General features: G+C 40.7%; 1 protein-coding gene across 3 annotated transcripts in view; it reads right to left on the bottom strand.

Annotated features, from left to right (window-relative positions):
* L3mbtl4 (L3MBTL histone methyl-lysine binding protein 4) overlaps positions 1-26,154 on the bottom strand; it is a 433,665-nt gene that overhangs the window by 144,537 nt on the left and 262,974 nt on the right. For all 3 annotated transcript variants that reach the window (XM_027397798.2, XM_027397800.2, XM_027397799.2), the window contains 4 exons: positions 25,186-25,321; positions 23,303-23,394; positions 21,675-21,829; positions 20,281-20,357 (listed from right to left, as the gene is read on the bottom strand). In XM_027397798.2, the coding sequence (XP_027253599.1) occupies positions 20,281-20,357; positions 21,675-21,829; positions 23,303-23,394; positions 25,186-25,321 (460 nt within the window). The remainder of the gene's footprint in view (positions 1-20,280; positions 20,358-21,674; positions 21,830-23,302; positions 23,395-25,185; positions 25,322-26,154) is intronic.

The following is a 26,154-nucleotide window of genomic DNA, read 5'->3' as shown; positions in this document are numbered from 1 at the left end:
CCTTGATTATTTTTTTCTTCAGACACCTAAGCAGAAACACATTTTATTCCCCTGTAAAATCCATCTGAAAATACAGGAATCATACACAGCACAAGTCCTTAAAACTGTAACCTCCTGGTCTAGGTAACCTTCCCATTGGGAAGTAAGACAACCATCAATATACCTATAGCCAATGAAAGACTCAAAACAATGTTAAAATAATGGATGGCAGTTCAATTTAATAACCAGCATTAAAAGGTATCTTCTAATAAGGAGTAGGTCCAATCAGCATAGAGGAAATGTAGATCACAAACACATATGTTGAATGGACAAAGTAGCACATTACACCAACCACTCATCCAAGCAGCATGAGTCGTGGACGAGGCCAAGGTAAAGCCATCTACTAGATAACATCGTACAAGAAAATGCAGCACTCCACGGGGCTGCTGCATCTAAGAACACCAAGCTTTGTTCTTCTGTGAAGAAGGAGCTGTCTGACATTTTGTGTGATTTATCCAAGGAAGGACAACTAAAAGTGGGATCAAAGCTGGAGCAAATGTCTCCTGCCCCAGTGCTTAGAGGGTTATAGAGTGCTGCTGGGCCCCCTGCTCAAGAGAAATCACTAAGAAAACAGGATTATGTGTCTAGTAGCAACTAAGCTCTGGCTGGCTCTTGTCATCATAACAGCTCGGATTACCCAACAAAGCCCAGTAGATACCACTCCTTCATCCCTCTGTTTTGGATTCTGGATGGAACTAAATTAAGTGTGGTAGCTCATCCCAGCACGCAGGCCTCCGACAGGAAGGTTTCAAACAGAAAGTTCACTCCCACAGAAGTCTCTGTATGTGTGTGTATGTGGAGAGTGGGGCGAGGCGGTATTTGCTGACCACACAATCAAGGGCTCGCTGAGGATCCCCGTCAGCACTATATGACCTAGCATGAGATTTCAGATACCTTCATCACTACAAAGCCTTGCACAGATTCACTTTGCCCTTTAAAGCAAGGAACATTAGAACAAAGCTGGCATATTTATAGTGCCACAGACACCAGAAGCCTTGCATACATATTCAGCACCACACAATTGAGAGGGGAAAAATGCCTTCTGGAAAAATAACTAAAGTAAGATCACTAACAGGCTGTCACAGTATCACCTGTCACCCACCACTCTTTGGTCTATATAGGGAGAATTGTGCCTCTGGCTTTTGTCAAGAGAGTTTGTTACCTGTTTGTTTGTTTGTTTTATTTTTGTTGTTGTTTTTAAAAGATAGAATCTTACTATGTAACCCAGGGTGGCCACAGAGTCCCAGGTATCCGCCTGTCTTCTGAGTTCCTGGATCACAGGTGTGGACTGTCACACCCAGTTCAGAGAGCTAATTTTGTAAATGTTTTGTTCAAAGCAGAACCAAGTTGAAGTCAATGCAGAATAAACTCTGTAAAGAATGAATGTGTCTAGTGAAATCACTCACAACTAATGACTCTGTTCTGCACTTGCTCTTGCCAGGCCCTGACCCTGCCTGCTGCCTTCTTGTTATGAATGCCTACCATTCAGGGTTATTAACTAGCATCCTTCCTCTCCCCTCTCCTAAACTTAGAATAAAACTCTGTAGTGGTTTTGTCTTTGTTTTCCCCTCTTTTTAACTACATAATATTTCACTCAGAGTCACAGGATGCTGTGACTGACCATTATGTCAACATTTTACTATGCTTGTTATAGCCTCAGGACCCAGCTGTGCCTCACACTTAAGAGGTGCCTACTGCCATTTTAATTAATTAATTGACCCCCAACTACCTATGTCAATGGACTATACATACAGGAAGTAGCTTATTACCACCAATACAATAATTCTTTGATTTGTAAACAATTAGTTCACCTTGAAACCAAATAAGACAACATATCTTTTTAGCCTGAGTTTTGATATTATAATTTAGCTCTCCAAGGAAACTGTGAAATAATTACTGACTAAGAACAATATTTTACATGTTCTGCAAACATCTAAACCGTCTCAGATAATCAGCTGATTGGCAATTCTGGAGATACAGGGAAAGTACTGCTGGTATTCCTGGAGAATAAACTCTACCGTTGCCCCAGGTTTCAAGGACTGCAGTCATAGTCTCAGAAAATAACTCTCATTCAGCATTCATTCACAAGTTTTGATGCTAAACTTACAGTTTTTTTAATGCAGAAATAAACACACATTCTTGCACTATGTTCCTTTCTAAATGCAACCAAATATCAATAACGACATTTATAATTTTTATTACATTCTTATGTTTGTATTTTTGTGAGTGTAAGGGAAGGTGGGGTGCCTGCCAGCTGCCATGTGTGAGTGGAGGTCACAGTGGGAATCAGTTGTCTCCTTTCACCTTTGGTGACCTGGGGACTGAACTCAGGTGACCAAATTGCATGTTAGGCATCTTTACCTGATGAGCTAGCTAAATGGCCCCGATAAAGGCATTTTTAAAGGAATGCTGAACAACAGAAAGAATCAGATTAATTGCAAAGAATGCACACTAGCCACTGATAAGAAAGGTAATGTGGAAGTCTTGTGTGAACTTGCAACCATTTGTGAGCCACCAAATCATGCAGAGCATGCAACGCCAAAGAACCGAGGTGTTTTCTTTCTGGGAAGAAACTTCGTCAGCAGTTTCTGGACTCCTCTGCAGTTAGGTACAATTCTCTGACTGGTGCTAACTAATGCATGTAAGTCAGAGGATGCAACAAATCATTTCTGAGTTTAGCCACAAAGCCTCCTAGCCACCATGTGTAACCACCAGTCCAGAACATTGCTAAGGATCCAGAGAAGTACCAGCCAGAGCAACAGCAAAACCACAGAAAGAACAACAACAATAAAAACACCACAAATCCACATCAGACACAACTGAAAAGTGCTTAATGTGTTAAAGACATTAGGATTTTGAAGTGGTCTAAGACACTAGTTAGTTCACAGTAGCTAACGAAAAGGGCCTAGCAACAGTGCTTTAACATTGAGGGAACGACTGGTTGGCGAGGAGAGAAAAACAGAGGGTGACAAAAATACCAAGTTTTGCAGCTGAGGTACTATAAATAAAGTGCTATTTAAGCCAAATAATAAAATAATTAAAGCGTAACTAATACAATAATATAAAGTCACAGAGAAAATAGATTAAAAGCCCAGGGGTTATGTCAACAAATATTTCTGGGAACATGAAAGGCAAGCCAGTAAATGAAAACTGACTTAACAGTTCTGAGAAAGCCCTGATATAAATCTGTTAAAGGAGAATACCAACAATGAGCAAGGAATTCATGAGAATCCAGGAAATGCAGACTCCAGACATGCCGACAGGCAGCACCATGGGCAGACAGCTTCTCCAGGTTCTGACAGGCACTGTTATACCTGATGGACACAATACAAAGGTTCCAATTTTCCCACAATCTGATCAACAGTTTCTAATTGAGTTGTTTGTTTTGCACTGTTGTTTTGCAGGTTGTAGATAGTTGCCACCTGCTAGACATAAACAGGTGATGTCCATTGTAGCTATGATTCTTGATGCTTGACAAACACCAGGGGCTTATTTCTTCTGTGAAGTGTGTATTTAAATCCTGTTCTTCCCTCTTCTGTTGTTTTAGTGTGTGTGTGTGTGTGTGTGTGTGTGTGTGTGTGTGTGTGTGTGTGTGTGTGTGTGTGTGTTGCTGGGGATCAAACCCAGGACCTTGCACATATGAGGAAAGCACTATACAGTGACCATCAAGCTACCTCCCCAGGCAAGGCGATTTAGCCCAGTTTTGAATCTGTTTGCTTGTTTTGGTGTTGTGTTTTAGGCATTCGCTTTACAATCTGAATATCAACTGTTCATTAGATATATGAGTTATAAATGCCCCTTCCCATTCTCTAAGCATCCTAGAGGATTGCCTTCATGGATGTTGATGCTGATCCTGGAGAGGCAGAAGTTTCTAATCTTCACAAAGACTGGTTGCTCTTTTTTCTTTTGTCACCTGTGACTTTGCTATTACACTCAAGAAACAACCAGCAGATACAAAGACAAAAGTTTCTCCCTGTGGTTCCTTTCAAGAGTTCTAATAGGTGAGCTCCTAGATTTTGGCCTTTGATGACTTTTAAGCCATTTTCTCTACAGTTAAGCGAAGGTTTCAACTTCATATTTTTGCATGTAAATATCCAGTTTTCCCAATATAACCTGAAGTGGTTCTTCTTCCCCCTACTGAATGACCTAGGTGTGCTTGCTACAATGATTTTGGCATATTCTCAACAGTTTATTTCTAAGTCTGTACACTCTTCCATCTTCTGTTCTGGCCCATACAGATCCTTCTGTGGGTGCTGTACTGTCCACAGAAAGGACAGCAAGTTTAATTATTTTCTGTTTGGCTAGCTGTCATCACATTAAGATGTATGTACTGAGCCGGGCGGTGGTGGTGTACACCTTTAATCCCAGCACTTGGGAGGCAGAGGCAGGTGGATCACTGTGAGTTCGAGACTAGCCTGGTCTACAAGAGCTAGTTCCAGGACAGCCTCCAAAGCCACAAGGAAACCCTGTCTCGAAAAATCAAAGGAAAAAAAAAAAGATGTACGTGCTGTGTGATAGACTGGTATTCCCTAGAAAAGAGAGCTTTGACCAGGGGAGAAATTATTTCCCTGGCCCACCAATCCACAGAGCCAGAGCCAGGAACTCTGGATAAAGAGATCATAGGGGATTTCTCACACAGGAACTTGCAAAATTGAGTGAGTGGCAATCCCAATGTGTCCATGTCATCATGGCTCCATCCCCACAGCCCTGGCAAAGGCCCCACCTCCTCTGTTTACAGATCCTGTATATTATTCAGGGTTTACTAAAGGAATGAAGCTGACAAAACAAAATGATACATATGAATGTATACATAACACACACACACACACACACACACACACACACACACACACACACACACACACGATTTAGTACAGTTGCAGTTGCAGACTGTTGTCCATATAGCCTGACAATGGCTGTCTCCTTAACAGAAAGGCCAAGGATGTATTAGTTCTTCACTCTGTAAGACTGGATGTCCCATAAATCACAAGCTGGTGCTGGAGTCTGTGGGACCTCCCCACAGAGCTGCCAGTTTATGCTGGAATCCCAAAGCAAGTTCTGATATCAGCAAAAGTAATTCCCCAGACATGGCGTGGGATGGATGAGCCTGCCGGCAAGAGTGAGGGCAAGCAAGCAAAAGCAAAGGCTTCCTTCTTGCATGTCTTTTTATATGGTCTAGAAAGTGTGACACAGGGCTAGAATGAGTCTTCTGACCTCAGATGGTTCAAATTAAGTGTGGGTGTTCTAACTCAAATAATGCAACCCAGATAAAAAAAATCCCTCAGAGGCTTGCCTAGCTGCTTGGTTGGCAACCAAGATTAGCCATCACATGTCGCCCCCCTTTGTCAACATGATACACAGTTGTATCTCCTTATCCCATGCTTAATTTCCTCATGAAAACAATACACTAAGTCATAATTGAGCCTAACAGGATGTAAGTGTCCCACTGCATTTCTCCCTAATGCTATCCTACTCCTCTCTAATCTGGCATACTGTCGCCAGCCCAATTCTCCCCAGACATGTTTAAATCACAGCCTTTATTATAAACTTCTCGTTACTGTCTCTAAAGATCTGGCAAACAGCAGCCTCCATCTCCCTCCCTTCCTAACTTCCTGCTGATAATCTTAACACTGGACTGAAACCCCTTTCAAACGCTAGCTCTCCAGAACTTCAGGATAACAAGCCCTGTAGATAATGCTAATCTGTCACAGAGCCACACACCACCCTACAACGCATTCCTTCCTCTTTCTCTTTGATTAATTGCTTTGTTATTCTTTATATTGATGCTGGATTCCTTTAACAATTAGACCCCTCCCCATGCCATCTGCCACCAACCTACAGAATGGAACACAGTACCCTGTACAAAGCAGGGCCCATGACTCTTCCATAGTACAAAGAAGAAAGTGCAAAGGGTATGATAGACAGGGAAGGAGAAGCCAACCAATAAACACAGGAGGACTCAGGGTACTTGAACATCTCCATTTAGCAAGCACCACACTAACCCAGTAACTACCGGTGAATGCCAGAAGCTAGTGAGTATAAACTTGGTGAGAAAATAGAATGCTTATTGAATCCTGGAATAACTTCCCAATGGATATGGATTCATTCATCCAGGTGAGAAGTCTGGATCACTCCCCTTTAGTCCTACAACCCAAGTCACCACTGGCAGGAAGGAGACAGTCAGCAATGCACACCACCTGCCAGGATATGAGGGGAACAACCATGGCCGTTGACAGGGATTCTGTGATGTCTCTGTAGAAATGCCACAGACTTGTCTAACCGTCAGGAACTGTCTGACAAGTCTCAGGTGAGCAGAATGTTCCACACTAGCTGGCCTGAGGTCCTCACAAATGTGAAGTGCATAAAATTGAGGAAAAAGAAGCACATTTGCATCACTGAAGGAAACCAGGGAGACACGAGTGCGATGTGTGATCTTGAATCGTTCATGTTTTTTTCTGCTTATTTGTATTTATACAGAGGATATATTTTTATGGCAGCTAAAATCATTTAGTCTGGCAGCAAGATTTTTGTTTACTCTTCTCAAACTGCTCTGAATCATTAAAACATCTAAGATTTAAGGTAAAGTGTTAACTATGCTCTTACTTGGTAACTGCTTTGTTATATATAATCTTACTATGTTAAAGTTAAAACCCTTCTTTTTATTTAGACAGAAAAGAGGAGACTATGGGGTGGCCCTTCTGTATATATGTTTCTCTTATTAGTTAGTGAATAAAACACTGGTTGGCCAATGAGGCAGGAAAATTGGTGGGACTAGGAGACAAGGGAAATTCTGGGAAAGGTAGGCCGAGAAAGTCCATCACGAAGGGTCGCCACGCTGCTGAAGGAGTAACACCATGCCAGAGCATTACTGGGTAAGATACAGCCTCATGGTAATACACAGATTGATAGAAATGGGTTAATCATTAAGACACAGATAGCCAGTAAGAAGCTCTAGCCATCACCCAACAGCTTTATAATTAATATATGCCTTTGGGTGTTTATTTGGGGCTAGAGAGCTATGGGACCAGGTTGGAAAGAAACCACCAGCAAGAGTAAAGTCCTTTACAAGATCCTCAGATATCAATTTGAGCTGAATATTTTCAGCCTCACTTCTTGCCTCATCTCCTCCTTCCTCCAACAAGGCCCTGCAGCTAAGTGTGTTAATCCCAGTGTGCCCTAACCTTCTGTAGTTGGGGCTTTCCACCATTTTGCTTTACTTCTACATCCTTCCACTTGAGGGTCCTTCCCACTGCACCAAACTTCACATGCCATCAGAGACTAATTCAGACATTACTTCTATTGTGAAGCTCCAATACTGTGTGCCTAGTGCTACCCTGGAGTTCTCCTCCTGCTGCACTCAGATGTCCAAGTATAAGACTTTGTGTGGCCTGGTGGAAGGCAAAGGGTAAAGGAAACTCAATGTGCCCTTCGGTAAAGCTGTTAGAGAAATAATAGGCTCCTCCTTTAGAACAAGATCCTATGTCATTCTCTCCATTCCATCACTGTGGAAGACCCCGAAGACACATGTACCAAGTCCGGCTGGAGAGACTTGCAGTAAACACTCCAAAGTGAGCAGCAATCTGTGTTTGAAGAGGCCCTCCTGCCTTACCTAGGTCTCCAGGAGACAGCCCTGCTGCCAGGAACATGCTTCCTGACACTCACCATGGCCTACAGGGCGTCTTGCCCACCTTCCTAGTACTTAAGGGACAGGTAGGAGGCAGGGTCTTCTCATTAGCTACAGGACAGCCTGACACACAGTCTGTTGAAGAGTCTCTTAGCACTGTTGAAACTGATGACTAAGACACACTGAGTGGTACAGAACAATGTAAATTCATATACATATACAAACTTTCAGAGATTTTATAAATGGCAGCTCTATTCTAGATATCAGAAATGGGGGAGAGAGTAACTTTCAGCTGGCAATCTATGTGGTATTCTTCAAGATAATTAAGATTTTATTTATTCATATAATTAGCATATGAAGTCCCAAGTTTCCTGGTAGCATTCTCATACATGCTGAGCTTCGGGTAACAGACTAACTCCTTTTCTCCATTCCCCTGCCCTCCACATGCACACTCGCCTCCTGGCACCCCCAGCACAGCCATTTCAACTCTCATCACAGGTGTGGTGAGTTCTATAACACTTCGCTTCCTCCTGCCTTTTTCCCTCCCCCACTTCCCTTTCTAGTTTCCTGGTCTCTATGTTCACTCCAAAGTTAGCTTTTAGCTGTCAAGAAGTGGCTCTGTGAGCCGGGTAGTGGTGGCGTACGCCTTTAATCCCAGCACTCGGGAGGCAGAGGCAGGTGGATCTCTGTGAGTTCGAGACCAGCCTGGTCTACAAGAGCTAGTTCCAGGACAGGCAAACCCTGTCTAGAAAAACCAAAATACAAACAAAAAACAAAAAAGAGGTGGCTCTGTGATGTTTCATCAAAGGCTGTGGTATTTTAGTAAAGGACCAGATTTACCCCATTCATCAGGAACTGATTCTTAACTGAACATTGCCGGCCCCACAGAGGCCACTGTTCTCTGAGAGAGATGATTGCCCTTGGAGGGGACGATTACTTCTTCTTGTGGTTAGAAAAGTTTCCTAAAAGGCTATCTATTACCTATTAATCATTCCAACATAAAACTCAGGCGAAGCTTCTCCCTAGGAACAAAAGGCAGCTTGCTTTCTGCCTGTCTTCTGTGGAAGAACAAAGGAAACAGTAGCTGACACTTGAAAGTCTATCAGTGAAACGGCTTTGCATCTTCCTGTTATGTGTTTGCAAGTGGTCTTCTCTCTCTCCCCCCCTCCCTCCTGCCACTCTACCCATCCCTGCTGTCTGGATCCCACAGAATCTGCCTAAACCTCAGGGGTAGCGGCACAGATCAGTGGGTAATGTTTTGCTTTTCAAAGCTTGACTTGCCTCTAGATGTGCATAAGACTTGGCAAATAAAGAAAGTAAACTTTTCTGACAAAAAATTTAATTGGAGACATAAAATTTTATAATCTATAAACATTAACATACTTATTATGTTCAAGCATTTAAAATCCATAAACCCAAGTAATGTTCAAAAGAAAAATTCATTTTCAGTGAAATATTTTCAACCAATAACTTCGGGAGCTAATTGCTAACAGAAACAAACCATTCATATGCACAATGTTTAATTTCATTTTTGTTGTACTATATTCAAATATGAAACATATACAGGTAAAGAATTTCAGTTCTTTTTATTTATATATATTCAAATATTTTATCTTAAAATATCCTTACTTTTCCATCAATTCTGAAAGGTAATTATTGGGTTTTGCATTCTTGTTTTTGAGTTACTTACCTTCAGAGATAAAAAATATTACTCCCTACTTTTCTGGATTTTAGATTTTCTGGTGAAAGGCCTGAGATTATTCTGACACTCCTGCTTTGTATGTGAGTTGTCAATTTTTCAGTACTAAATGTGTGTGCATGCGTGTGTGTGGGGGGGTGTGTGTGCATGCATGTGTTTGTGCATGCATGTGTGTATGCATGCATGCGTGTGTGTGTGTGTGTGTGTGTGTGTGTGTGTGCATGTGTGTGTGTGTGTGTGTGCATGCGTGTGTGTGTGTGTGTGTGTGCATACATGTGTGTTCATGTATGTGTGTGTGTGTGTGTGTGTGTGTGTTGTTGTTGTTGTTGTTGTAGTTGTTACTTTGTATTTTTGAAATCAAGACTATGATGTGTTTTGTAGAATTTCCATCCGGTCATATGCATTTGGGGCTATACATGCCTCTTTTGTTTGGAGGTTCATTCTCTAGGTTTAGAAAACTTTGTGCTATAATTTCACTAACTAGTCTGTCCATTCCTTTGTCTTTATCACTACTCTTTCTTCAACCCCATATACTTCTACGTTGGCTTCGGAAATGCATCACAGAATTCATGGAAATCTTGGCTGTACTCCTTAGTTTTTTCCGATTATATCATAATCTATTCTGATCATATTCCTGTCTCAGATTTGGCCTCCATCTTGAATTTGTTCTTCAAGGTCTTGTCTGGTAATGGGTTTCCTGTATGATTTTTATCTGACTGGCCATGGTTTCCATTCACTATTGCTCTATTTGACTCTTAACACTCCAATTTTCTTGCTGAATTTTCCACCATATTTTGTACTTTCTCCTCTAACTTACTGTTTTATTCACTCTGGAGATGACCTTGATGGACGTTTTGGGTAGATTCCCTTTAGTCTATGCATCTGTGTTTTAGATTTCTATGTGGCCCTTAATTTGAATTCTTTCTCATATATTTCAGTTATGTCTGTGATTTTGAGTTATGTTACAGGGGATTTGGGGGGGCTGAGGATAGGTCAAGGTGAGGAGTTGTTTTATGATACTCTTTATTTGTTGTGTTTTATACATCAGTTCTAATAGACTTGCCTTCTGGTTATAACTTCCCTTTCTTCCAACTCTATTTGGTTGTCATGCTTTCTGTAAATCTTCCTATAGGAAAGTCTAGGATTCAGCTCTGGAGACTGTAAAATCTTGTCATTGATTCCTGGTTGGGGTCCCTGAGATGATCCTGTGTTGGCAACATGGCAGCATGAATACCTGGCAATACGCTGACTGCCAGGATGTCTCAGGGGAGTCAAATCCCCATTACACAGTGAGTTCCATGAATCAGCTGGGGATAAAGTCAAAGTCCTCTTCCCACAGTGAATTTTGTGAGAACTGGAGTCAAAACCAGGCAAGACATGCTCACCAGTGAGAAAGTGGCATGGGTGTTATTGGGTAACTACTGATTACATTTAAGCCTGTCAGTCTTCTAGCCTGGGCTTGGGAAGCTCATGAATCTTCAACTCTAGCTGAGGAGCTACTCATGTGTGATGGATGCTAGGACAGAAAGAATCAGTTGTATTTAGGAGAAGACTCAGTGATTCAGTTTTATTTAGAATCTAGTAGGTCAGCCATGGTACACGGGAGGGCCAAACCCACATGTGGACAAGGAAAGTACAATTAGCTTCAGTGAACGATCAAAACAAAGAGAGGGGGGCCTGAGAAAAGCCCCCAAAATTGGGAGGGGTGGCAGATGGAGGGCAGTTCTAAGAGGTGTTAGAGGAAGGATTGAGGGTAATACGGTCAATATGCATCATAAGAACGTGTAGATTGCTAAAATAATTAATAAGATACTATGTTAAAATAATTCACACACAGTATTACTTCTAGTATAATAAGATTTGTCCCAGGAATACAAGACTGGTATAACATGAGAATCAGTCAATATAATAATATCAAATTAATAAAATAAAACACCATCTTTTTAAGTATTTAAACTAAAAACAAAAGGAAGTTCTTTCATCTGATCAAACCCACAGTGTCTAATCATATTTAATTGTGAAAGATTGAAATATATTTCCTAAAATTGGGAGGAAAGAACCTGGGCGACTTTACCAGTTTTCTCCTGTGCTGTGCCACCAGAGCTAAACTGGACAAGAAACAAAGGTCACCCAGAACACATGGGAACAAATAGAAGTATCTCCACCTGCATATGGTGTGATTTTGCAGACAGAAAATCCTAAGGAATGTCCTAGGAAAGCAATAGACTAACTTAGGAAATCTGTAGGGTATAAGATCAATATGAAGATCGCTTCTCCACCTTTTGGCTAAGATCAAGTGTAGAAGATGAATATGAAGAAACAAACTGTATTTTAATACAACAATAAACAATCAAAAAATAAAATCAGTAAAAATTTCATTTTTCACATGATAAAAAAAGAACAGTCTCCAGAGATAGGACAAGAAAACAACAGACCATATGGATCTGCACAAAATGTTTCAACAAACTGTTAGCGAACTGAATCCAGTAACACATTAAGAGAATGGAATAAAATAATCAGCTAGATTCTTCCCCACCCAAAGAATACAATTGTGGTTCATCATAGGAAAATCAATCAAAGGAATTATTACAGGAAAGGACAAAGGAGATAAACAATAAAACTGTCTCCACAGATGCAGAAAAAAACACTGGATAAAGTCAGCATGGGGCGGGGCTGTGGGAAGGGGCGGTACACTGTGGTGACAGGGAGGTGAGTGTCCAGGATGTTATTAGTGAGAAAGACTAGGAGGAAAGGACTCCCCCTTAGCTCAAGAAGAGCAAGTACTTAGACTTAAAAGCTAGCATCAGACCAAATGGAAGATGTGTGATTTTTCTTCATAAGGAACAAACCTCTCGAGCATTAGAGTGCAGACACAGGAAGAAGAACCAGGCAAGAAAGATCAGCAAAACTCAGTGGAACTGCAAATGAAGGTGTAAAAGCACCTCCTATGACAGGTGATACAATGGCATGTGTTACGATAAATCTTTCAACCAAAAGCTGCCTGAGCTCCACCGCCACGTGTGAGCTTTATGCCAGTCGCCTGCCTGAGTTAGGGCCCAAATAAATACATAGAGTCTTGTATTAGGTTTAAAGCTGCTTGGCCAATGACTAGGACTTTTCATCTGTTAGCTCAGTCTTAAATATCATAAATCTATATAGTTTATAAGACTTATCTTATCGGACCCCTTATTGGCGTCCCTCCTTGTCAGTGGATCACATCTTGCTGTTGGAGTAGGAGCAGAGGGGAAAAGAGGGCCCTTCCTTTTTTTCCTTCGCTTAAATATGAGTATTTTTGCTATGTCACTTTCTGTCTGGTTTAGTACTTCTCTACTATATTTCCCAGAATCCTCTTTGACTCCTAGTCCTGCCTAACTTGCCATTTCATTGGCCAAACAGTATTTTATTTAACAATCAATAAGATAAACATACACAGAAGTATTTCCCCATCAGGCATGTCTGGAAACCCCATGGAAATGTTCAGAGACACAAACTACACATGGCTAGAGTAAACGAATTCAGTAAATTTGCAAGATAGAGCATGAACACACAGAATATGCATGTTTCAACTTGATAGCAATGTTACCAAAGTAAGTTAAGGAAACAATTCCGTCTATAATAATACCTACAAACTTTAAAAAAGTAAATCTACAAACTAGAAAGCATTACAGAAAAAAATAAAGCCTAAATGAATTGAAAACATCTCATCTTTATGGATCAGAAAACTCAGCACTAAACACAGTATTTTCCAAGGCAACCTACAGATTTAATTCAACCCTATCAAAATGATAAGTTATTTCTCATGAAAAAGCCAATCCTCAAGCTCATATGAGTGCTAAAGGGTCCCAATAAACAAAACAGTCTTCAAAATGAGGAGTAAATTTGAAGAATTTACAATTGCTAGTTGCAAAATGGATTACAAAGTGGTGCTGGCAAATGGATAAAAATATTGTTTATGTTTCTTTTGCATTGGTTTTTTTGTACTGGAATATTGTATTTTCAGTTGTTTAATGCCACAGAAACTGTGACTCCAGAAGTGAACCCAATCTTCTATGGTAAATTTAGTCTCAAATACATTGCATAGGCTATTCAAAGGAGAAAGAAATAAAAAGTCTCTTCAGAAATGGTGTTTAGAAACCGGATAAGATATTCAAAAGAATTAATGGAACCCCTGTCTTGTGTCATATGCTACAACTCATTAAACACAAATCAATGACTTAAATGTAAGAGCAAGAAATGTAAAACCCACAGTTAATAGTTTGTTCTGAAATCTAACAATAAATTCTCAGACTTGACACTAAAACTAAGAGGCACAAAAAACCCCTAGATAATGTAAATATTATATATTGGAGGATGTTGGGTTCTGAGAGCGGTCCCAGTCCTCTAAGGATTGTTTTCAGAGTGGCAGAGTAAAAAGTGGTCAGGTCTCTGTGATGCAAGGCTTAGTGGAAGATTTGTAAGCCACTGGGGTCATGAGATGCTCTCCAGGGACCAGCCGCATCCATACTCGAGGGCTGTTTTAAAGGGATAAGACCTGATGTCCTCCCCTTTCCTCTCTCTACCCTTGTTCAGGATGTGGCCACTTGTTGTTTCTACTTCCCTCCCAACCACTGTCATCTGCCATCCATCACCTGACACAGCATGACACAACCCTAAACAGAAGTAAACTGACCCAGATTCCATACCATTAAGGCTCCAACAGTCTGCACAGACTTTTGTTTTCTTTATAAAATTATCTCCCTCAAACATCCCATTATAGAAACACAAAATTAATGCAAAGGGCAATGTGAAGAATGTGAAAATATGGGTTGGTAAAATGCCTCAGCCATTAAGAGCACTTTGTGCTCTCCTAGAAGCCAAACACAAGTTTGCTTGCCAGCACCCAGGTGGCTCCTCAGTGCCTGTAACTCCAGTTCCAAGAAATCAGACACTCTCTTCTGGACTCTGAAGGCATCTGCAAGCCACATGGTTTATACTCACAAAGACACACAAATACACACTTCAATAGAAACAAATACTTAAAAGAAGAATGTGAAAACAAAGCATTAAATGTGAAATAACGTGTGTGAACCCCCTGTCTAACGCCTACATAATCACCTGCTCAGAATCCACTAACTTTTAGGTAACAATGGCAAAATATTTGAATATGAAATAATAAAAACACAAGGCAGTTTCACGTGCATGAAGGATTTGCATAGACATTTCTCCTAAGGAAATACACAGATGGCAGGTGAGCATCTGAGAAGCTGTCCAGGGGGCCTAACAGATAAACAGTGCAAACCCAAGCCACATGAAATTCTACTTCAGAGCCAGCGAGATAATGTTTTAGAAATGGAAGCAAATGGAGCCTTATTCAATGTGACCACATTGGAAAAAGAGACAGAGATCCAGTGACACCCCCACCCCCAAGTCCATCTCTGGGATCCAGAAGTGAGATCAAAATTGAGCCAAAGATATGCACACCTGAGCAGTCAGCCTGGAGTCCCACTCACCAGTGACCCATCACTCTCTGGGCTTCAGCCTTTCTGTAAAGTGTTCTGACAAGCTGTTGAAACTGTGTGAAATCTCTTTCTGAGAGACAACTTCCCCCCTCTGGCTCACATCTTACCCTTCTCTCAGCATGAGATAATTTTAACCAAAAACCAGAACATAGAAAAGGGTAGCAAAATTGTGGGAGAAAAAGATTCCCATCTCTTTCAGGAATGCAAAACAGCACAGAAACTCTAGAAAAGTCTCTCAAATATTAAAGATGGAATTACCATGTGTGACCCAACAATACCCCTCCTAGGTATATAAATATGATCATGAGAATGAAGATACATATACAAACAGAAAGCTAAACACAAATGCTTCCACAACATTATAGTGAATCAAAGGGTCAAACATCACCAACCAAACATTCGTCAACAGAGGCAGGCAGATTTCTATGAGTTCTAGGCCAGCCTGGTCTCCAGAGTGAGTGTTTTTTTTTTTTTGTTTGTTTGTTTTGTTTTTTGAGACAGGGTTTCTCTGTGGCTTTGGAGGCTGTCCTGGAACTAGCTCTAATAGACCAGGCTGGTCTCGAATTCACAGAGCTCTACCTGTCCCTGCCTCCCGAGTACTGGGATTAAAGGTGTGCGCCACCAATGCCCGGCTGACCAGGATTTCTTATATGCTAGCTCAGTCTTAATTATTAACCATAATCATAAGACTTATCGGATGCCAGCTGCAGGTGTCTTCTCTTCCCAGAATCACATGGCAGCTCCAGAGCAGAGAGGAGGAGGAAGAGAAAAAGGAATGACATCCTTCTTGCCCTTGCATATATATGAGTCTGCTTGCTCTGTCACTTCCTGCCTGTATCACAAGACTTCCTTTTCCTACATTTCCCAGAATCCTCATTGCCCCCTAGTCCCGCCTAACCTGCTTTTTCATTGGGCAACAGTACTTTATTCAACAACCAATAAGATAAACATATACAGAAGGACATTCCCCATCAGGGTAAGACTACTGATAACTTCTCTTCCATGGGGGTACACATGGCACCAACCAACACTAGAATGAAGCTTCCTGGATGACACTGGCTGATTTTGCTTCTGGGATGATAGTGGCTTATGATTTCTCTCTCTCTCTTTTACCAACTATTTTATGCCTTTATTATACTTTATGTATAAGACCATGCAGGTTTGTAAGTAGCTAAATTTAATTAATCTTTCCCTTCCTTTCTTCCCCCTCCCTCTCTTCTTTCTTTCTCTCTCTCTTTCTTTCTTCTTATTTTAATTAGAAAGAAAATTATTTTACATGTCAATCACAGATCCCTTTTCTTCCCCTCCTCCCCTGCCCCCCCCACAACTAACGCCCTACCTATCCCATACCCTTTCTGCTCCCAAGGGAGGGTGAGGCCTTCCATAGGGGGTCTTCAAAGTCTGTCTTATTCTTTGGGATAGGGCCTAGGCCAATCCCTTGTGTCTAGTCTCAGGGAGTATCCCTCCATGTGGGATGGGACTTATGATTTCTCTTGTCCTAGGACATAATATCAAGTTCTGTGGGCAAAGAAAAACAATGACACTAACATGCAACATTGGGGGAAATCTAGGTAACCCCCACTGATCAACAACTTGAAAAGTAGCCTATATCTGCCAGTGGGCTTTAATTTCGTCTCCCTGTGGTGTCTAGGAGAGGCATAACCTCTTCATAGGTAAACTCAATTTATATCCCCTAGTGTGTGTGTATGTGTGGGTGTTTAGTCATTTTTTCTCATTCTGTGGAGAGACATCATAACCAAGGCAACTCTTACAAAAGAAAGCCTGTAATTGGTCTTGGCTTACAGTTTCATATGTTTGGTCCATTGTCATCATGGAGGAGAGCATTGTGGCATGTAGACAGGTTTTACTGAAATAGCAGAGAGCTATATCATGATCCACAGGTGGAGAAAGTCTCGGGTAGGTATGGGCTTTTGAAACCTCAAATCTCATCCCCAGTGACACATTTCCTCCAACAAGTCCACACCTCCTGGTCCTTCTAATCCTTTCAATTAGTGCTACTCCCTAGAGACCATGCACTCAAATATATGATCCTAGGAAGGCAATTCTTATATCAGAAAGCTTCTATAGCAGTAGGCTTCCATCAGGCATTTTCAAAGGACTTTAGTGCAAGTTACCCTTGCCTGCACTCCCCCCTACCCTGTGTCCCCATCTTCCACTCCTCTTAAGCCTTACTATTCCATTATTCCCTTTTTACTCTTACACCCCCTAAACTCAATCTCCTTTTCCATGAAATCCCACTCATGGCCCTTTACTTAGTTTTCAGACTCAATAGGTACTCCAATTTAAACACACATCTAAAGGTTCAAAGCTAGCATGCTCATCTGAAAGAAAACACCAGGAAGCACTTGTCTTTAAGGTTCTGGGTCACCCCATTTAGAATGATTATTTCAAGCTTCGTCTACCTGTGATTTCATTTTTCTTTACTGAGGAATAATATTTCATTATGCACATGACCACGTTTTCATGATCCATTCATCTGCTGGTGGACACCTAGTTTGTTTCCATTCCTGGCTATTGTGAATAGAGTAGTATCCTTAAGGTAGAGTCCTCTGGGGAGTATGGTGGACCATATAGGTCTATTTATATATCCCTTGGAGAAACCTCCACACTGATTTCCATAGTGGCCATCCTAGCTTCCACTCCCACCATCAGTGAATAAGTTCAGTGACATTTTTAATAGGGCCCCACGAGTTCCAGAAACAAAAGCAAGAATTGGCAACTAAAATTCTTTTACACCAAAACAACAATAAAACCAATGAATTAAAGAGACAAACTAGATTATCTGTCAAGTCTGTGGTGTCTTCTGAAATAGTCTCTTTCCACCAAGGTGTGGGGCATAGTTGGCAGCAGCACTGCCTATAGCTACAGTGTGTAGGGTGGCCTCTGGCACACCTTTGGTCAACAACTCAAAAAGATATCATCTATTCCAGGCAATGGGATTTTATTTGGTACCTTATGGTGTCTGGTTGGAGTGCTGTCTCCCCCAATTATATTATGATTCTATTTAAATTGCTGTAATATATGTATTATATTAGGAAGATTCTACATTAGTGGGTTTTGCAAAAGGCCTTTGGTGTTAGTTATCCCTCCCCATATTCCCTCATCTACCCTGCCTTTCCACCCCTTATTGATGGGAGACATCCTTCTGTATATATGTTTCTCTTACTGGTTGATGAATAAAACATTGTTTGGCCAAAGACACAGAAAGATAGACAAAATGAGGAGAAGAGGAGAATTCTGGGAAAAGTAGTCAGAGGAAGATCTGGAGACAGTCACCAAGTAGGCCAGCAAAGGAGTAACAGTCAATACATAGATTAGTAGTTATGGGTTAATAATTAAGATGGATAAGAAGCCCTAGACACCGGCCAACAGTTTTATAGTTAATATATTTCTCTGTGTGTTTATTTGGGGCTAGACGGCTATGGGACCAGGCAGGGAAGAACCTCTATCAACATCTTATTCCTTTTAACCCCCTCTTCTGCTTTCCTTTTATACCCATATTACACTGTATTATATTTCTACTTCCATGGAAATTTCTCTCGCAAGCCCTTTACTAGCTATGCAGTGCAACCTTGGTTCCAAATGGAACTCACATCTCTGACATTCAAAAGTTAACACCCACATATAAGAGAAAATACTCAATGTGTGTCTTTCTTGGTCTGGGTTAATTCATGCAGGGTAATTGTTTATAGCTAGATACATCTACACGAAAACTTCACAACTGTTTTTCTTAGTAACTGAATAATATTCCATAGTGTAAATGTACCACATTTTCATTATCTGCTTGCCAGTTGATGGGCAACCTGCATATGTCCAGTTTCTGACTATTATGAATAGAGAAGCAATAAATATGGATGAGGAAGTATCTCTGAAGTGAGATGGAGAGTCCTTTTTGTATATGTTCAACAATGGGATGGCTGGATCTAACTATTACTGAACTGGAAGCCCCACCTCTACTGGATAGCATTCATAGTTTCTGTTCAGGAAAGGTAAGGTCTCCCATCATTATCAATAAACATGACATATAAAGTTGTAGTCATATTAAGCACCTCCCCATGCATTAAGGCTGAGCCAAGTGACCCAGGATGAGGACTAGAGTCTTTTTGGCTTTTTTCTGCTTATTGTCTTGCTTTTCCTTATTCTGGCTTTTTGTTTTAGTATTTTTATAATTATATTTGTATTCTAATAAGAAAGAAAACAGAAGCGTGGAGATTTGGGTAGGTGGGGATATGTGGAGAACATCTGGGAGTAGCTGGGGGAAGGGAAACCATAATCAGAATATATTGCAGAAAAAATATATTTTCAATTAAAAAGAAGACAAAATAATGGGATGGGTGTGACATAAATATACTATATGCACATTTGGAAATGTCCATGAAACATCCTTTACTTTGTACAATAATATTAAAAATGCTTTGAATTTTGTTTTTAATAAATCTATTTTTATTAAAATTTTATTCTCTTATCTATCTACTTATTTATTTGTTCATTTGTTTGATTTACAGCCCAGCCAGTTTCCCCTTCCTCCTCTCCTATTCTCTCACCCCAAAGCCCTCCTCTGTTCCAACTCCCCAATCTACTCCTCCTCCATGTTTGTTTAGGACTTAAAAATCTATAAAAGCCCATAATGATTTATGCTAAAAACCAAACAGCTGCTACACTGTCGATGCTATACCCTGATTTCTACATTTATTCTTCTATGTTGTGTGTTGAAAGAAAACAGATTTCTCCATCATTGTTTGTATTACAGATGCTAAAAGTTAATTCTGTCTAGTCAGTTCCTTATTTTTCCACTCTGGCCTAATACTGGGGATTGAACCCACAATCTTCAGCATGCCAGATAAGCCCTCTACCACAATGCTACCTGCTACCATAAATACTCAATGTTAAATCTGAAAACAGAGAGATGTTATATAGGAAGTCTCTAAATATTTCCCATTATTTCTGCAATTTAAGACAGTACCTGGGAAGAGAGCTCATTTATATCTCTGGGTGAGCCATGAGGCTGGCTCGTTGAAAGGTGTCTGGCACATCAGGGCACATATTAAGCCTTACTTTCCAAATTTTAATACTTTTACATATAGCTCCAAAGTAAAAGACATTTAATAACCTTATGATTTGATTAACAAATCCAGTTATAAGATATATACCTGGAAAAAGCTAATTCAAATACCCTTCCTCAGCAGAGGTGGTCGCTGAGTGAGCTAAAAAATTGTTTAAGCTTTTTAATACTGCCCAATACACTCTAAACACAGCCCATGCAGGCTTTAGACACTCTCAGTGACCGATGGCATTTCCAAGTATTTTTATCCCCTCACCATGCAATGAAATATTGTTACCATAATGGAAAACAGGGAATGTCTACTCACACAAAGATGACTTCAAAGAACACCACTCACCTTGGGGTGCTACCAGAGTTCTTCCATTCTCCTGACACCAACCAACCGGCTGGACATGAGGACTGTCGACATCACACCTGCAAAAACAGGATTCTGTGCTTACACTCACAGTACTCGGTGTCAAGGGAAGAATTTGGTGAAATGTCCCCTACACACTTAGTACTTGGTGCTCACCTACATGACTAATTTTAAAGGTTAGCAAAACCTTTGAGTGTGGGGTATAACTGGCAGATGGAGGACCACAGAAGCGAGCCGGGCCATTACAGCTTCCCCTTATTCTGGCCTGAATGTTCAGCACACAGCATAACAACCACTGCAGCTCCCACTGAGCCACCTCAAAGAGTGATGGCCACACTGGACATAGAGGTCCCACGGGGAACAGCACTTCATAGTTACCAAAAGCTAGAAACAACTTCAAGCACATCACTTTACAGTGGGAGACAAAACTTCTTACTTTCACAACTTCCTTTAATTTCAAACTACAGAATAAACCGGGGTGGGGCTAACACAAAGCAACTGCAGGTGATCCTTGGGTCAATGTCTTAACCAGTCTTCCATCCATTCTTACTGCTTACAAGGTCAACTATTTGTAGGAAATTCCAGATGTGAACAAGACCATCAAATCAGCCACATCCAAGATAGCTACGTCCTTCTTCCTTTTACTTTTCCAAGGACCTTCAATATTATGTCTAAGACACAGGCAACAACTACTCTATGTCCTGCTCCTTGGTTCAACAGAGAAAACCAGACCTTCATCGGGTACTTGCAGAGCACAGCTTAGGCAGGGATTTGTCAGCTCTTCAGGACACACACAAGAAATATGACAAAAAACTTATTTTTGCCACTACTTATTACATATTTCAGGTTTTTGCCCAGTAAGCCCTTCCAACTTGTGCAAAGTCACTTTAATGGCCCCGCAGCACAATGCCCTCTACTCCCACAGGCTTTCAAATCACTCACTCCCATTCTCCTTAGATCTTTTGTGTGCAAGGTTAAGTTCAATAATTTTCAGATCCTACACCTCCACACACACAAAAAAAAATCAACCCTGCATCTTCATAAGTTCCTCTTCTCAAATATAATTCCAAATGAGATAAAATATAAATATACAAATAAAATATACAAATGAGATAAAATATAAGAGCAATTGCAAGCCCTGAGCTGTTTCCGTTGCTTCAGGAGGGACATCACTGAGTAACTACACATAGGGTGGGGAAAACAGGGAGCAGAGGAGGTGCTCTTTAACTCGGGAATCCATGTGGAAGAGAGGTGGCGAAAAGTCAACTGATGAATTCCTGATGTGAGTAACCATAAAAACAGTCACAGCACTGGAAAGATTAATTCTGAGAACTAAATATGGATGCAGGCAAAGCTCATGCATACAGATGTCTCACCAGTAATCAAGGCCTTCATCCCAGTTGTCAAAATGCACTCGTATGCGGTCTTCCACAATGTCCGCGATGGTGGCCACACACACCAAGCAAGGGTTCCTTCTGTCCACAGCCTCTAGCTTCATCCCGACCTGGAACTCCTTTGGCACTGGCCCATTCTAACAGGGGAAAGACACAGAACCACACAGTCAGCCAATGGGACTGAACCACCATGGGAAGTTCTATGGCATTTAATAACTAGCAAGGTCTACACGATAGCAACACTTGCTCACCTGACTCAGGAAGGGAGCAGGCAAAGGCTCCTCCATTTGTAACAAGGACACCAGCTTCCCACTGGTTTCAACTTTATTTATATAAGGAGATAGTCTTTCCTTATCATCTTCATTTTTTCCTGTTCCGTTCTTAGATGTGAAATGGATTCTAAGATTCAGTGTTTACTGAACACAGTTACATCAAATGACAAATGTGTCATCTACTCCCCATAGGCTAATGACATTTCCAAATACCACCATTTGAAAAGTGATGAAGGTTTGTTCTCTAGCGCTCTCTCTCTCCTCTCTCTCTGTCTCTGTCTCTGTCTCTCTCTCTCTCTCTCTCTCTCTCTCTCTCTCTCTCTCTCACACACACACACACACACACACACACACACACAAATGTTTAATTTGATAATGGGATTCAAAACTAGTACTTTCCTCAAAGCTTAAAGAATGTATTGTGTTGTTAAAATTATAGATACAAATGATTTTAATGCCTACGTATTCCTGGCAGAAAATACAGATTATGGCTAATATAACCCTATCTTTTATATGAAATAGTGATAATTAGCCAGCCTTGGAGCTTTAAGATACATACATACTGGGGACTGGAAGAAGGATTCTTTTGTCTATCTCTTTTATCTTCTAGTGGATTCTATTTTTAAGGCAATCTCCTATCAGTAAAGTCCATTTCGTTGACATACAAATCTATGAGGGGCATATAATATTAATATCAAGATGGGGAAAGTGAAACTTATCTTAGTAAGAAGTGCACTAGGTACATGACCCTCAATGGGTAGGGCCCAGCTGGGACACCAGGCAGAGCAGGGAGAGGGTCCCTAGGGGGCAGAGCCCAGTCCCAGCTTCTGCTCTGTCAAATGGCTGAGCATTTAATGTGCATTCTCCACTGAAGAAGGTTCACTGAGTTGCTTGGGATGTGGGAGCAGGAGCAGGAGTCTACTCTAGACAAATCCAGTGCAGCATCCCTGAATCTGCGGAAATTCTTTGGTTTTCACCATGCAACTGTGCTACACAAGTGACAGAGTTTGTCTGGAGTGTCTACACGCCAAAAGTAAGCTTAAGACACTAACGTCTTGCAAGCAAAAAATCCATAAAAGATATTTTAAAATAAGTTTTAGCACACTTGATTTAAATTAAGTGTTCTGTGTTTAATTGCAATGCTAAAGGAGAAAAAAGCAAAACAAAATAAAAATCTATATGCCCAGGGGAGACTGTGATAAATTAAGTTAGGAAGGGTAAATGCAATTAAGACATTTTTCAATTTATTAGGATTAAAATATAACAGCATATAAAGCAAATTTTAAGCAACTTAAACTCAGGGAAGAATGGGATTTACAGGAAGGAGAAGATACTCACAGGACTTCTGTTTCTGAATAATTTCTTAGGAGCATTTTGCAATCTACAGGCCTTCAAGTAATCCATCCAAACAATCTTATCTTTTCTATAACCTAGAAAAGTACACACTATTCAAAATACCCACAAGACATCATCGCATATATTTTAAATATATTACAATTCCTAGTTTTAATCTTCTGCTTTAAATTCAGTAACTCCTCAACTCATCACAAGTGATTTGTATTAAAATCTCTAAGTTGTCTTTATGTTGTTTAAATGTCTTAAGTTCAAGGCTGTTGAGTGTAGTTTCCATAATATATGCAGGGACACAGACTGCCTCCTTGGAATTTTGGTACTGAGGCAAGGTTGGAGGGCTGCAGGTTGAGAGGCTAGTTAACTTATCTTGGGGTAGTTCTAACAACCTGTAACAGCCATTCCTTGCCCACCTCTGCATCAGAACAAAAACGGTGCAACTAACAGGTAAAATCCTTTTGGAATTTATTAACTTAGCAGATCACTAGCTTCCACCAACCCCAAAGCTAAAAATGCTACCAGATATGACCTTGGGCCCATTGGAGAACTTCCCCCATCTTGCTGCACCTGCCTCTCTGATTTACCCACCAATACAATGGTAAACATGCCTTACTTATGTCTTTTTTTGTTCTATAAAAGTATTAAAACATCATGAAATTGCTTCCACACAGAAACAGGGCATTGGGGTAACCTGGATATGTGTTCCTCGGCCACGGTCACTAAAAATGGCACCAGAATAAACTATCTCTCTTTCCCTTTAAGGTGAGAGATGTGATTTCTGCGTTGACAGCTGAAGTGCCCCCCATTACACAGGGTCAGTATTTTCTTCCTGAATCCACACACCAAATTCTTTGCAGAGTTCAAGACTACATTGACACATTAAGCTTTACTTTCTTTTCCACCATGATTCTCCACTAGTCTCCCTGAGGTGGCACCCTGGCCAAATACCCCGCCCACTCTGGGGACATCAACTCAGGCTTCTGTTCTTGCCTGGGGGCCAAGATGTTTTCTCATTTTACCAAAGTCTCTTGGGTCCTGTGGCTTCAGAGAGGGCTACAACATCAATGGAAGGAGTGCCCTGGGGCCGTACTCAGTCCTCTCCTCTGAAGGACAGCCCCATAGAGCCCAAAGCTTGATATCTTCTGCTGTTCAGTACCAAGTACCAGTACACACTAAAGGCTCCATAATGCCTATTGCATGAATGAGCCCACTGACGGTTGCCAGCTCTCGCCACTCAAAGGACGGCCTCAGGTGCAGGCATATGGCAAGTGGACCCGAGCTGAGTCCTGAGAAGAGGGGGACTGCACACTAAGTCCAAAACATGTAGCAGTTTCTCAGCAACCTAACTCCCAAGCAGGAACTATGCAGGACCAAGAACCCGGACCATGGCACCTCATGGTAATAAAGGACTGGCCTTCACTGCCTGCCCCACGAGTCTCACAGGAAACAGAAGAAAAGCACAAAACTTCGTTTCCCATCAGAACAAAACTGACTGTGGCATTTTATAGTCTCATTCCTTCCATTATTTCCAAATTAGAGTAAATCAAGGTTCTTCCCAGTGTGATATTTCATTTCAAACATGATTTTGAACATCAATCTCTTGTTATGAGGATTAGTAGACTTGATATACAATTAGTCGCTCTCAAACAATTATATTTTCTTTTACCACAAATTCCTAGTCAGAGTATTTGATTTAGAAAGACATACGGGCTTTTTTTTTTGCACTGTCATGGTCTTATTCTCTTCAGAGATCAAACTTTCATTTGGAAAATCAATTCACACCCAGCTCCCTTGTTTCATGAAATGGTGTTAAAATAAACCCAAAATAACAAGTGCCCCTCCCTCCCTCTTATAAATGCTCCCCGGCTTACCCTTCGGAATGTGCAATTCGCGGTTGGTCTTTTCGCACCACCCCACTGGGTGAATGTCCGGGGAACCAGCATTGGTCCAAAAATCATAGCAGCTCAAATAACCATCAAAATGCAGTCTCAGCCGGTAACCACACACCTGAAACGCAGGAAGTTCACAATGGTTCATGACGTGTCATGTGACTGAAGTGGGCTCAAATACTGGCAAAAATATTCAAATGTTTATTTGGCATCATCAACAAGAACTGACCCATCTATTGGTCCAAACATTTTCATTAGAGAACAAATGTACATGTGACATGAGACATGACTAAATCAAATGATGATGAGGGGGACTTAGAGCTTCCTGCAAAAATAGATCCTTTAGACAAATCTAGGAATGTAGGGTCAAAACAACTGACAATTAATGACTGTTAATTCAGTACCTACCAAATATTCCTTTTTAAAAAGTTATTGTCTGCTGGTGGGCTTAATTCCTACCTCAAAAGAGTTGAGCCCGAGATACCGAATGACCTTAACACACAGAGACAGTGTATGTAACACAGAAAAGAAGGACAGTCTGAGAAATACTTCCTCCAGACATTCTGTGCAAGTCTAATAGCCATTAGCATCTCATAGAACATGTGACTATGATTTCTTAGTTTGATGCTTTTGTAAGTTTAGAGATCTTTTATTTATTTAATAACATGTTGAATAAACATTACGTTTTAAAATCCATTTGTTTTCATGAATGGCAGTTCTCTGTGTACAATTTTCATAAATTGAGTGTATTGAATATGTATCTGTTAGTTCAGCCAACCTAAGAATAATTATGTCACTGTAATAGGTGGAAATAGCTCTGTGGCATTCTTAGATCATTATCAACTTTAGGTAAGATCTATTTTTCAGTTAACTGATAAACACTAGTTGATGAAGAAACTTACTAGAAAATTCATCTTAAGAAAAAATTATTTTAGAAGTAGGGTTTTTATA

Source organism: Cricetulus griseus, chromosome 2, assembly GCF_003668045.3.
Source record: "Cricetulus griseus strain 17A/GY chromosome 2, alternate assembly CriGri-PICRH-1.0, whole genome shotgun sequence".
Lineage (NCBI taxonomy): Eukaryota > Metazoa > Chordata > Mammalia > Rodentia > Cricetidae > Cricetulus > Cricetulus griseus.
This window is presented reverse-complemented; position numbering and strand designations above follow the sequence as displayed.